Source organism: Nycticebus coucang, chromosome 3, assembly GCF_027406575.1.
Source record: "Nycticebus coucang isolate mNycCou1 chromosome 3, mNycCou1.pri, whole genome shotgun sequence".
Taxonomy (NCBI): Eukaryota; Metazoa; Chordata; class Mammalia; order Primates; family Lorisidae; genus Nycticebus; species Nycticebus coucang.
In genome coordinates, this window is record NC_069782.1 from 154,107,179 (window position 1) to 154,122,053 (window position 14,875).

The window sequence follows — 14,875 nt, forward strand, 5'->3', positions numbered from 1 at the left end:
TATGTCATCCTTTACAGTAGAGTGCTGTGGAATCACAGCTCACAGCAACCTCAAATTCTTGGGCTTAAGCGATTCTCCTGCCTCCGCCTCCCAAGTAGCTGGGACTACAGGCACCTGCCACAACACCCAGCTATTTTTTAGTTGTAGTTCTCATTGTTGTTTGGCAGGCCCAGGCTGGATTCAAACCCACTAGCTCCAGTGTATGTGGCTGGCGCCCTAGCTGCTGAGCTACAGGCACTGAGCCAAGTCTCCTTCTTTTCCATTAAACTTACAGTTCAGGAGAGATCTCTGAGATAATCCTGATGTAGTTGTTCTCAGATATGCTGAACTTGTGGAAGAGGACCCACTCCGGCATCTTCTTGGTGACAGAGTAACTGGACAGGGGGTGCAGCTGAGCAACCTGCTTATGTGTCAGCATCAAGTAGTTCCCAGACCCATCGACATCCCGAGCAATCTACAAGGCAGAGTTTAAAGGACAACAATTTTGCAGGAGTATGGAAATCAAAACACAAAAATGTTTACTGCAGAAAGTCCTAAAAAAAAAAAAGACACATGTACATGTACAGAGTCTCGCTATGTCGCCCTCATTAGAGTCCCATGGCATCGCAGCTCACAGCAACCTCAAACTCTTGGCCTTAAGCGTTTCTCTTACCTCAGCCTCCCGAATAGCTGGGACTGCAGGCGCCCGCCACAATGCCCGGCTATTTTTTGGTTATAGTTGTTATTGTTGTTTTAGCAGGCCCAGACTGGGCTTGAACCCGCCAGCTTTGGTATATGTGAAGCACCCTACTCACTGAGCTACGGGCGCCGAGCCCCAAAATATTTCATACAGGTTAGTTAAAACTAAATTTTGCCACCCATATTTCCTATTTTCAGATATAGACTATAAGCCATAACATGCTAAGACTTTGAGACAGTGATGATGTTAACTAACTACAGTGTTGTAGGCCACCATGCTCAAAGAGTGCCGTGCTAAGGCTAATGCTTCGGTCATGAAATCAAAACTCCTGCCCTCAAATGTCAAGTGCTTTACACTTGGTGCTTAGTTCACAGTAACTCTGTGATGGAGGAAACTGTTTCTTTACAGATGAGGAAACCTATGCTGAAATGCCATTGTTTTGTGGGAATGCCTCTATACTTCTCATACTGTGCTGTGAAGAGCACACCTGCTTCCGCAGTGTGTGTGAATTTAAAGGAGCTCCATTAGCCGTGACACAGTGCCGCTGTTTGCTGGGCGTTAGCATCCCCAGTTAACTGGAGCTGCTCACAATAGGTAAGCAAGGGGTTCTATCTGATCATCAGCTTCCCTTCCCTTCTGTCATGAAAAAGATCTTTTGTCCTTTTGGACAGAATTAAAATATTCTGGCCTGGTTATTTATTCCCTTAAGGTTAAATATATTTAAGTACCAAATCTTTAATAACATGGATTTTTAGTTTTATTGATAGTTAATGTCGTTCATTATCCTAAGTGAGAGATTACTGGTGGTAATGTCCTCGATATGTGAACTTCAGGGAAGCCCATGCCAAGGCAACCCTACCACTTCTTACCTGCATAAAGTAACCAGAGAGAAGAGCTTTCTTTATGTTCAGAGTGTTTTCTCTGGAGCCAAAAGCAGGTTCTGCATAGGGAAGCTCGATTCGTTTGATAATTTCTAAGAGTTCAGCTCGGATAACATCTGCCATCCTGAGTGCAGAACAGTTGAGGAAGTAATCATGACACCACTTTTCAACACAGTCTAGGAGGGGAAAGAACACATTTCTATTTAGAAATGATCTGTCATTAGCCCAACAGCCAGGAAGGTGCTGTTGTTAAGCCCTGTGCACTCTCCTCTCTGTCATGAGCAGTAGAAGCCAACAAGGATGGGCTCTCTGAGGGCTGAGAGATGGGGCACTGCCAGGAAGGGAGACGGGAGCACCAGTACCACCCATACCTCCTACTGAGGGTCCATCTTCCTGGCAGATTGGAAACAGCTTGCTCCTAGTGCTGACCAAAGGTATAGTTCCTTCGATCTGTGGCTCATAATGGACAGAGGATGAAAATCTACATTTTTGTCTCAAGTGTATACAGCAAGAATGTACTTGGCTACATTTAATCAAACTAGGAGGAAAAAAGCCTGCAGTGAATATTCCTCTGATCTGTAAAAATATCCCATATTTTATTTAATGATAAGAAAAGGATTACTACTAGGCTGATGTGGGAATTAATTATGTTACAGTTAAGCTCATCTACTGTAGGTGCTACTTTTATATTAAAATTCATTCACCTGGTTCAGCTGGAAGTTATTCTTTGTTGCCACCTGTAATTAAGATAGACCTGGGAATGCACATGGCTGTGGTACAGTGGGCAGAAGACCCTTGTTTACTCTGCGCTGTCCACTCAGGCCTACTCAGGGCAAGGAGAGAATGTAGTTGGTCAAACAGTGTCACCCATCCTGCTTGCTCTTAAAAGATGGCACCAAACGCCCATGTACTTTCTGGCTCAGCTTTGAAACACTAACTCAAGAGCTCTTTATACAATTCTACTGCCTTTTAAAATGCTGTCATGGTTTTCGTATTACTTCATGTATTTTTCACAGCACATTCTAGAGCACAGGAGGTAAGCAATGCTTCATGGAAAACAAAGGTGAGGAAAAATTCTCCTTTTAGAAAGGGAACTCCTCCTAGCCTTGTCCCTGGAAGTCCTCTTGTCTGTGACTGTTCACAGAGAGGCTTCCAGTTCACTTGCCTCTGGGTCCCCTCCTATGGCAGTTGACCTGCCCACTGTCCCTCAGGCACACACAGGACTTGGCCTCCATGCTTCCACACGTGCCGCTCTGTCCTTTGGATGCCCTCTGTGCTCCTCTGCCAAGCTCCAGCAGCTCCCCACAGCCTCTCTCAGTGAGCAGCTGCTCTTCCCGTGACTGGAGCTCCCAGCCTTTCTCCATTGGGAATGCCCAGCACAACCCCAACACAGTGGGTGCCTGGAAAGGTCTGTCCCTTCTCTGTCCAGCCTCTGTGCTCCTCCCAGGTCACCTAACCCCAAGCAAGCTCACTCTGAGGGCTGGCTGAGCAGAGTGTGGGTGCTCCGGACACAGCACAGATGGCAATACTCCAGTGCCCGTGGGGCAGGAGTGCTGCTCCATAGGAGCCGCTGGTCTGGAGGGCCTCAAGTTCCACTATGCTCAAGTGCCCAACGGGGCTAGAGAAGAAGTCTGAATTATTTTGGGAAAGGAAGGTAGAACTTGTGGGTAGTTTCTGAGAATCACAAGCATTCACTTACGCTCACTGGTAGAATTCTGCCTTATTTTGGGAAAGGAAGGTAGAACTTGTGGGTAGTTTCTGAGAATCACAAGCATTCACTTACGCTCACTGGTAGAATTCTGAGTCGTATCTTGGTAGGCCTTATAAATGTTGATGAGGGTAAAATGATCTCCTTCGGGATGTAAAAATGTCTTCCAACAAGTCATGGCAGCCTCCTCAGTTTCATGTGGCAGATGTGAAAAGCAATTTGGAGCTTTAAAATGCAAAAGGTCACATGGTCAGCAATAATGAAGACATTTCATCATAGCATAACACAGAGGGGAGGGTCACTAGTGTTTGTGGAACTGCTCTTGTTTTGATTCTCTAAATATACATGTTCTTATTTACTTAGAAACCAAAGAAATTTAGTTAAGTCCTTCTAACTCCCTCTCTCCTTTTGTGTGTGTTTGCTTTTCTAAGGTCTACTTAATACCATTATTACCCTGCTTGTATCCCAGTGGGGGCAGGGGGAGCTGCAATGCTCAGAAGCCCAGTCATAGGAAGAAGATTAGAATTGTGGTTCTAGGCTGGGTGTGGTGGTTCATGCCAGGAATCCCAGTACTTTGGGAGGCTGAGGCAAGAGTGTTGCTGGATGCCAGGAGATTGAGACCAGCCTGGGCAACAGTGAGACCCTCTCTATATAAAAATAGAAAACTTAGCTGGGCATAGTGGTATATCCCACAGTCCCAGCTACTCAAGAGGCTGAGGCAGGAGGATCACTTGTGCCCAGAAATTTGAGGTTTCAGTGAGCTGTGATGATATGGGCAACAGAGTAAGACTGTCTCAAAAACAACAAACCAAACCAACCAACAAACCAAAAACGCTAAAAACAACTGTGGTTCTGACACAGCACAGCATTTGATCTGTCCTGCCGGGATTAGATTAAACAGACTAGCCGGGATGGACGAAGCTGGTAGCAAATAAACACCAAGCACACATGACTGTCTGGGGAAGAACCCTTCTTGGACACTTTTCCTTGATTTGTGGTGATTACTTGGTATGTTTTCAGGCTTATTAAGAAATTCACTGGAATAAAACTAAGCAATGGACTCTCACAAATTAAGATGAATAGAACACTACCACACTTAACAGTTATCAATAACTGTTAATGGCTTGAATTCCCCACTGAAGAGACATAGATTAGCTGACTGGATTTAAAAACACAAGCCATCCATTTGCTGTCTGCAAGAAACACACCTGACTTCAAAAGACAAATTAAAACTCCGAGTCAAGGGTTGGAAGACAATTTTTCAGGCAAATGGCATTCAGAAGAAAAGAGGAGTTGTAATCTTATTTTCAGATACATGTGGATTTAAGCAACTAAAGTCAAAAAGGACAAAGATAGTCACTTTATATTGGTCAAGGGAAAAATACAACAAGAAGACATTTCAATTCTAAATATTTATGCACCCAATTTAAATGCTCCCAGATTCTAGAAACAGACCTTACTCAGTCTGGGATGGACAATAATACCATAATAGAAGGGGACTTTAACACTCTTTTTACAGAGCTGGACAGATACTCTAAACAAATTAAACAAAGAGATAAGAGATTTAAATGAGACCCAAGAACAACTGTGCTTGATAGATGCATATAGAACACTCCATCCCAAAGATAAAGAATATACATTCTTCTCATCACCCCATGGAACATTCTCCAAAATTGATCATATCCTGGGACACAAAACAAATATCAACAGAATCAAAAGAATTGAAATTTTACCTTGTATCTTCTCAGACCATAAGGCACTAAAGGTGGAATTCAACTCTAACAAAAACGTTCGACCCCACCCAAAGGCATGGAAATTAAACAATCTTCTGTTGAATAACAGATGGGTGCAGGAAGAAATAAAACAGGACATCATTAACTTCCTTGAGCATAACAACAATGAAGACACAAGCTACCAAAACCTGTGGGATACTGCAAAAGCAGTTATGAGAGGAAAATTTATCGCTTTAGATGCCTACATTTGAAAAACAGAAAGAGAGCGCATCAACAAACTCACAAGCCATCTTATGGAATTGGAAAAAGAAGAACAATCAAAGCCTAAACCCAGTAGAAGAAAAAAACATCCCAAATCAAATCAGAGATCAATGAAATTGAAAACAAAAGAATCATTCAGGAAATTAATGAAACAAGGAGTTGGTTTTTTTTGAAAAATAAATAAAATAGATAAACCACTGGCCAGACTAACTGAAATAGAAAAGTAAAATCTCTAGTAACCTCAATCAGAAATGATAAAGGAGAAATAACAACTGATCCCACAGAGATACAAGAGATCATCTCTGAATACTACCAGAAACTCTATGCCCAGAAATTTGACAATGTGAAGGAAATGGATCAATATTTGGAATCACACCCTTTCCCTAGACTTAGCCAGGAAGAAATAGAGATCCTGAACAGACCACTTTCAAGCACTGAGATTAAAGAAACAATAAAAAAATCTTCCAACCAAAAAATGCCCTGGCCCAGATGGCTTCACACCAGAATTTTTTTTTTTTTTTTTTGCAGTTTTCGGCAGAGGCTGCGTTTGAACCAGTCACCTCCAGCATATGGGGCCGGTGCCCTACTCCTTTGAGCCACTGGCGCCACCTCACACAGAATTCTATCAAACTTTCAAGGAAGAGCTCATTCCTGTACTGCAGAAATTATTCCAAAAAATTGAGGAAGAAGGAATCTTCCCCAACACGTTCTATGAAGCAAACATCACCCTGATACCAAAACCAGGAAAAGACCCAACCAAAAAGGAGAATTTCAGACCAATCTCACTCATGAATATAGATGCAAAAATTCTCAACAAAATCCTAGCCAATAGATTACAGCTTATCATCAAAAAAGTCATACATCATGATCAAGTAGGTTTCATCCGAGGGATGCAAGTCTGGTTTAACATATGCAAGTCCATAAACGTTATCCATTGTATTAACAGAGGCAAAAATAACGATCATATGATCCTCTCAATAGACGCAGAAAAGGCATTCGATAAAATCCAGCATCCTTTTCTAATTAGAACACTGAAGAGTATAGGCATAGGTAGCACATTTCTAAAACTGATTGAAGCTATCTATGACAAACCCACAGCTAATATTTTACTGAATGGAGTAAAACTGAAAGCTTTTCCTCTTAGAACTGGAACCAGACAAGGTTGTCCTCTGTCACCTTTACTATTCAACATAGTGCTGGAAGTTCTAGCCAATACAATTAGACAAGACAAGGAAATAAAGTGAATCCAAATGGGAGCAGAGGAGGTCAAACTCTCCCTCTTTGCTGACATGATCTATACTTAGAGAATCCCAAAGACTCAACCACAAGACTCCTAGAAGTCATCGAAAAATACAGTAATGTTTCAGGATATAAAATCAGTGTCCACAAGTCAGTAGCCTTTGTATACACCAATAACAGTCAAGATGAGAAGCTAATTAAGGACACAACTCCCTTCACCATAGTTTCAAAGAAAATGAAATACCTAGGAAAATACCTAACGAAGGAGGTGAAGGACCTCTATAAAGAAAATTATGGGGTGGCGCCTGCAGCTCAGTGAGTAGGGCGCTGGCCCCATATGCCGAGGGTGGCGGGTCCAAACTGCAACAAAAAAAAAAAGAAAGAAAGAAAGAAAAAGAAAATCATGAAATCCTCAGAAAGGAAATAGCAGAGGATATTAACAAATGGAAGAACATACCTTGCTCATGGATGGGAAGAATCAACATTGTTAAAATGTCTATACTTCCCAAAGCAATCTACCTATTCAATGCCATTCCTATCAAAATACCAACATCGTACTTTCAAGATTTGGAGAAAATGATTCTGCGTTCTATATGGAACCGGAAAAAAACCCGTATAGCTAAGGCAGTTGTTAGTAATAAAAATAAAGCTGGGGGCATCACCATACCAGATTTTAGTCTGTACTACAAAGCCATAGTGGTTAAGACAGCATGGTACTGGCACAAAAATAGAGACATAGACACTTAGAATCGAATTGAAAACCAGGAAATGAAACTAACATCTTACAACCACCTAATCTTTGATAAACCAAACAAGAACATACTTTGGGGGAAAGACTCCCTATTTAATAAATGGTGTGGGAGAACTGGATATCTACATGTAAAAGACTGAAACTGGACCCACACCTTTCCCGACTCACAAAAATTGATTCAAGATGGATAAAGGACTTAAATTTAAGGCATGAAACAATAAAAATCCTCAAAGAAAGCACAGGAAAAACACTGGAAGATATTGGGCTTGGGAAAGATTCATGAAGAAGACTGCCGTGGCAATTGCAACAACAACAAAAATAAACAAATGGGACTTAATTAAACTGAAAAGCTTCTGTACAGCTAAAGAGACAACAACCAAAGCAAATAGACAACCTACACAATGGGAAAGAATATTTGCATATTTTGAATCAGACAAAAGCTTTATAACTAGGATCTATAGAGAACTCAAATTAATCCACATGAAAAAAGCCAACAATCCCATATATCAATGGGCATGAGACATGAATAGAACCTTCTCTAAAGAAGACAGATGAATGGCTAACAAACATGAAAAAATGCTCATCATCAAAATCACCCTGAGATACCATCTAACCCCAGTGAGAATGGCCCACATCGCAAAATCTCAAAACTGCAGATGCCGGCGTGGATGTGGACAGCAGGGAACACTTTTACCCTGCTGGTGGGACTACAAACTAATACAACCTTTTTGGAAGGAAGTGTGGAGAAACCTCAAAGCACTCAAGCTAGACCTCCCATTTGATCCTGCAATCCCATTATTGGGCATCTACCCAGAAGGAAAAAAATCCTTTTATCATAAGGACACTTGCACTAGACTGTTTACTGCAGTTCAATTTATAATTGCCAAAATGTGTAAACAGCCTAAATGCCCACCAACCCAGAAATGGTTTAACAAATATAATTCCATATGTACACCATGGAATACTATTCAGCCATTAAAAAAAAACTAGAGACTTTACAGCCTTGTGTTAACCTGGATGGAAGTAGAACGCATTATTCTTAGTAAGCATCACAAGAATGGAGAAGCATGAATCCTATGTACTCAATTTTGATATGAGGACGATTAATGACAATTAAGGACGTGGTGGGGGTGGGGAAAGGGGAGAACAGAGAGAGAAAGAAGGAGGGAGGGGAAGGAAAGGAAGAGCAGAGAGAGGGAAGGAGGGAGGGAGTGGGGTCTTGGTGTGTGAGACACCTTTTGGGGGCAAGACACAATTGTAAGAGGGACTTTACCTAACAAATGCAATCAGTGTAACCTGGTTTCTTGTACCCTCAATGAATCCCCAACAACTAAAAAAAAAAAAAAGAGGGCGGTGCCTGTGGCTCAGTCAGTAAGGCGCTGGCCCCATATACCGAGGGTGGTGGGTTCAAACCCAGCCCCAGCCAAACTGCAACCAAAAAATAGCCGGGCATTGTGGCGGGCACCTGTAGTCCCAGCTGCTCAGGAGGCTGAGGCCAGAGAATCGCTTAAGCCCAGGAATTGGAGGTTGCTGTGAGCTGTGTGAGGCCACGACACTCTACAGAGGGCCATAAAGTGAGACTCTGTCTCTACAAAAAAAAAAGAAAGAAAGGAAGAAACAGAGCTCAGAAAAAAAGAAAGAAATTCACTGGATCTTCAGTTAATTTTTTCATATTAAGATAATTTTTTCCTTTTGAATCTATTAAAATACTTCACTATCATTTCAAAAGGTTAAATGAATTGATCACTGTTTCTGCTAAGTACTCTCTGAAATGTAATTCTAAATGGCTCTCATTTAAATCTATACCTGGTGCAGATTCGCAATACAAAAGAATAGTCATTAAGGATTACCTGTTACCATGGCAGCGATGGTTAGCATTTCATCCACACAGTCAAACTCACAGGATGCTAAGATTGACTTTGAGAGCTGTGGATCAAGAGGAAATTCCGACATGATGATTCCAAATTCAGAAAGATTTCCGTCATTATCCAGTGCTGCCAGATAATCTAAGTCTTCCAATGCTTGCATCAAACTTTCTGGTGCTAGGAAAGGAAAACAAAAATCCAAAAGTCTCAAATAGCTGAGATAGAGGAGCAAGTACCAGATTTTCTCTCCTGCATGAAACAATCAAACAATGGACAAAATATGGGAAACGATAGTTCGCAAGACACCAAACACTAGGGAGGGAAGGACAGGGATTCCTGAGGGGGAACTGACAAGGAGAGGCCCTCTGACTGCTCGGGAAATGCTTTGAATGAGCTTCCAGGATGTGGTACAAGGAGAAGAAGCCAGGTAGAGAAGGCCGGACTCCTTGAAGTAGGAAGATGAGGGTCAGGGTCCAGGGAGACTGGGGTGGGCAGAGTACATGAGAGAGCTGTGCAGAGGGAGACATCTGGGGATCTGAGAGAGATCCCTCAACTAGGCAGCACAGCACCCATTAGCAATCAGCGCATGTGTTTCAGGAACTACCCTGGCCACAGAAAGACCCATGTGAGAGGATTAAAAGAAACAGCACCTGGTGCTCACACTGGCTGTAGGGCGGCACCTACTCCCACCAGCTGGACTGGAAAATCTCATGATTCGTGGGGTACTGGGTAGGAAAGAGAAGGGAGTAACTACCCCAGATTAGCACTGCTCCAGTGCTCTCTGACAGATCTGCAATGCAAGACCTGAAAGGCCCACACTGTATCCCAGGACAAAGCTCAAGAATACGTATAGGGACACAGAAGTATCCAGCGCCCCCCAAAGGTAAAATGCACAAAGTCTAATATCCGATCCGAAATTAGGAACAGCAGGAAAATGTATTGCATAAGAGAAAAATTAATCAAAACTGATCTGTAACTCAAATGCTAGAAATAATAGACAGAGATGTTAAAAGAATTATTTCCCAGTGCTAATAAAAACAGCACACTGATTGCCTCCATCCTTTCACTTCTCTTCTAAAGTTAGATAACATTGACAATGGTGTGGTGTTTATTCTATATGCCTAATCTGCATGAAAGTCTTAAAAAAAACATGTATTTAAAGCAGTCTATTTCTTCTCCTTGCCCTTGAGGAGTAAGGTTATATTTAAATAAATATACATGTTTTCCCACCTGCCTAGTACTCAGTATAATAAAGCCTGCACATAAGCGAACCACATGGTGGTATAAAGGCTGTATTGTGCTACCCCCAAACTGAAGGACTATGAGATCCACCAGCTAGATCAGCCCCAGTATGTGCGAGGTGAGTGGACTTCAGAAACAAGTTAACTTGGCTGCATCTGGGAGTTTAACATCATAAAGACTTATTTGTTGTCCAAACTTTGACCATTAAGCTATTTGTTAAACTTTCAGACAAACTGAGTAACTCAAAAGCCCAGTCACAACCTCCAGTGGGGTAAAATGCCTGTGTACCTCTGAGCATCACTGGAAAGCTTTTGGAGAAGCCCCCACCGTGGTTTGAGAAACCACTCACTGATGCACCTGCAGTCCTGCTGCTGGAGGACAGCCAGTTTCCTCTAGATAGGTCTCCTCTGTTATAACAATCTCTGCACTACTTTCTGCTTAACTTGACAAAAGTGGCTTAGAAACACTGAATTTCCTCCACACACTCATTGCAAGCCAAAGATCCCTTCTTGGGAAAGGTAGGCATCAGGGCGCCAGGACCTGCCCAAGGGAGATCTGCGGAGAAACTGACATCCAGGGAAGACCAGAGCACAGTTTTAGTCCTTGCCGGGGAGAACATACATTGAATTTCCCTAGTGTTTCTGATTCTTCCCATCAAGTTAATATTGAGCAGAAGGTCACAGCTTCCCAGAGATACTCCTGTCCTGCTTTTTGACCCTTCTGTCCTACCAGGGGGCTGGCATGGACCACTAGTACCCTACTTCCTCATTCTTAGGAACCCCTGGACTAACCATATTAGCAAAGATGAAACCTTGAGAAATTACAATCCTGGGAAGGAAACAGATGGGCTGTTCAGAAACAACAGCTCAAGAGATCCATCAGTGAGACATAAAATGAAAAGTAACAGCCCAACTGCCAGGGAAGGCAGGAAGCAGCCTAAGAAATAAGCATCTGAAATTAAACAGAGCAGGAAGGGGCTGGGAGTACAAACTTCATTACTGAAAGCTTTTTGGAAACCAGTTTCTATAAATCAGCAAAGTTACACCATTCTAAGTTACAGGACCCTGGTAACGGTCCCTATAAGCATCAGGCTTGACAGCCAGGCTCTGTCCCCTAAGGGCACCTACTACTTGTTCTTAGGCCCTGGAGTTGAGTTGGCTGCACACTGTTGGTAACAGAAATGGCTTCATGACCTGCTCCTGGGCTTTTGTTGTATCAGAAAGAACAAATAAATGAATGCAGGTTACACGGGTGAAGGAACATTAATAAATAACTAAACAGGATTTGCTAATATGACATTCTACATTTTCAGATGTCTCCCCAAAGTGGCCATAAAATTGTCTTAGCTAAAAAGCAGAAGGGTCAATGAGGGTTCTTTGTGGCAGTGCTCTTAAGTGTAATCGTGGTACGTAATGCTAACGAGTGGAACATAAATGTTTTAGTGTGAGGCCTCTTCTTTACCGCAGTACAAAATCAGACTGCTTTATTCTGAACGCAACTTCAAGATGAACCAAGCTTCATTTTTATTATGCTTTCTGGCCAAGGCAGCTGTGCTCCCTGTAGACGCTCACTGCAAGGTCAACCCCCTCCCCTCCTGCCACTGCTCAGAGTAATTTGAAGGGGACAGCCACAGATATCTTCACTGTTCCATGTGTCCTTTTTCCATGGACCCCCAAATGCCAAGCTCCAAATGTATCCATTTTCTCTCATGGCTTCAGTAGAAAGACTGGCTACAAAGAGGACATTAAATTGCAACCAGCAGAGGAGGGGCCAATGCAGTGCCAGCTCTGAGCAAGAGCAAGGTCAGGGCTGAGTCCGCTGACAGCCTGGCACAGCACGTCTCCCATGTTCTTAAAACGGATACTGAAATTTCTGATGTTTAACAGCAGGAGTCTGAGGCTGTCCTTTCCCTGTTCTGGGAAGTCTCTCTACTCAGGTGCTCAGCCAGTTTCCTCTAGATAGGTCTCGTCTGTTATAACAATCTCTGCCCTACTTTCTGCTTACCTTGACAAAAATGGCTTTTAGAAACACTGAATTTCCTCCCAAGGTAGTTGGTATTACACAGATTCATGCAAATATATTTATATGTACTTTTCCATTTTGTAGGTAAAAGTTTTAGCCTACAGTTATTCCTGGGATATACTCAATGCAGCCTCATGCCTTCTCTTATCTGGAGTGGACAAGTATTTATTTCCAGGAGCGGAATAGGGCAGGGAGCCTCTTGGTAAGCAGTCCCCAAAGCTGAGGTTTGGTTTCTTTCCTTCTGCCATACTCCTTAACCCCTTTTCTTCCTAATAAGGGCATAGGATTAAGGCTCAATCTAAGTCATTAAAGTTGGAAAGGGTTTTAGAGATAGAGGTGGCCTCCAGTAGTAAACCAAGGAGGTGCCAAGATCCTTTCGTGTGATACCTGACCCTGGCCAGGGCTCTCGGGTAACAGCAGTGTCCCCAGTGCACTCCCAGTGCCACTGGCAGCATGAGGTAGATGGTGGCCCCATTCCCCCGTTACCACTAGGAACCCCCAGTTGCAGCTGACTGGTTCAGGGTGGGCAGCTTCCCAAGTTGAATCAATGATTCCCTTCCTTTGGAGTTTTAGACTTCGGACCAAGAGAAAGTGGAGTTTCCAGGGGCTGACATAGTAAATCATACAGCTTAGGGCACAGAGGCTGGATTGGAGAAAGGGAAACAGGGACGGAGGGAGGATGGCAGTAGGCAGGGTAACCATGAGGTGCAGAGCCAAGAGCTGACGGGATGCTGCTCACATCCCTGCCTCCAGGCCAAGGCACAATCATATCCTCTTTTTGGGTTTTGTAAGACACCCCAATTTCCTCACCATAATTCACGTTTTGATACTGACTCTTGCATTCCGAAGAATTCTAAAATGTACACCACAACATAATATATTCTATAACAGTGTATTCAGAGTGCTGCTGGGACTTAGGAAAGGTGGAGACAGCTCAAGAGAAGAACAAAAATCTGTACTCATATAGCACCACCTACTGTGCACCATGTACATAGACATTCATTAATTATGTACATACATAAGTATTCAAATATGCAAACAGGTGTTGAGAACACAGTAACCACTGGGAAGGCTATCGGAACAAATGAAGTTTCTATTTATTTTATGCATGAGACTTGGGCATTGTGTACATCACAGGGTCCACAGAGGGGACAGACTAAAGAATGAAGAGCTGGCGCTGGTTTTGATGACAGAGACTATAAGGTCTTGGGGCTTGAGGAACAGTATTAAAAGCCTGGCACAGAAGAGGATGGAAGGAAAAGCTTCTGTTTCACTTAGTTTCACAAGGACATGCTCACGAAACCTGGCATCTGCCGGACTCCTAGCCCCATGTGCACCCACAGCACTTCTGCATCAGAGTCTCGTTAATAACCCACGATTGACAAGGCAGATGAGAAAGAGGCAAGTGACTTGCCAAAGCCACATGGCAGGCAGCTGTGCCCTCACATGTAAAATGAGGATTTGAATGCAGGCCCTTTCCTGCAGCATTGAACTTGGCGCTGGCATGTTCCCAGCACAGCTGACACTGGACTCCAAGTCCAGTGCTCCTGCTGTTCTCCACCTGACATCTCCTAAGAGCTGAGGGTCATATCTGACGTGAACAGGAGAGCCTTGCTCTGGAGCCCGGGGAGGAGGCCCTCAGACAATGATGGTGATGACGGAAGCTAAAGTACTCACTATACGCCAGTCACTCTTCCAAGGGGCCTACAGCCCTATGGACCAATCACCTTGACTGTTCTCATATTCAGATGAAGAACAGAGGCACTCTGAGGGCTAATTTGCTGAGTAATGCCCTGCTGGTGAGTGGCAGGCCGGGGCAGCAGCCCTGGTGTTCTGCATCAGGAGCCTGAGCTTTCTGGAGGTCACCTGCCCCAGAATGCCCAGGTTGGTACCTGTTTCCATCTCTTGTCCCATGTAATTGTCAACAACATCCCTTTCACTCAGAGACATACTGGCTTGAATAAAAATCTGCAGTCACCAGACCCATAAACAGCCTAAAGGCTATCAATAGTAAGAGTACTTCTATACTGTGCCTTCTAATATCTCTCCCAGGTATAGTTTTCACTTTCTGTAACATTTACTTTATTGCTGTAAGAGTCACACACACTACTCTGGAAAGTTGGTTTAGCATACTTGCCTCTTTGTCCACCACCCCCATCTGAATATAACAATGCGTTTCCTGTGGCCTTAGGCAGGTAATAGTGTAGACTTCCCTAACTTGCAAACCTACCCTCGCAGCCTCCTGCCCGCGCAGTGCTGGAACATGTGCTCAGCTCTCTGGCACCAGCCCCGCCAGCAGCTAAGGAGCTGATGGGAAGGCTGCCCCGGGTGCCCTCGGCAGCTTGGCTCCTCTCCTTCCCCTCTTAGCCCAGACTGTACCATTTTAAGAGTGCTTTGTAAGTTGCAAAGCAAAATCTGGAGTTTCCAATGATTTGCAAACAAGCTTGTGTACTTCTCTAGCAAACTCACAAAGTGGCCTTTTAGTGTGGGAAAT

The 14,875-nt window shown here is 43.4% G+C and overlaps 1 protein-coding gene across 2 annotated transcripts in view; it reads right to left on the bottom strand.

The window, feature by feature from the left end:
* Positions 1-14,875, bottom strand: part of DHX32 (DEAH-box helicase 32 (putative)) — a 71,486-nt gene that overhangs the window by 1,654 nt on the left and 54,957 nt on the right. For both annotated transcript variants that reach the window (XM_053584213.1, XM_053584214.1), the window contains 4 exons: positions 9,103-9,294; positions 3,344-3,493; positions 1,549-1,736; positions 273-454 (listed from right to left, as the gene is read on the bottom strand). In XM_053584213.1, the coding sequence (XP_053440188.1) occupies positions 273-454; positions 1,549-1,736; positions 3,344-3,493; positions 9,103-9,294 (712 nt within the window). The remainder of the gene's footprint in view (positions 1-272; positions 455-1,548; positions 1,737-3,343; positions 3,494-9,102; positions 9,295-14,875) is intronic.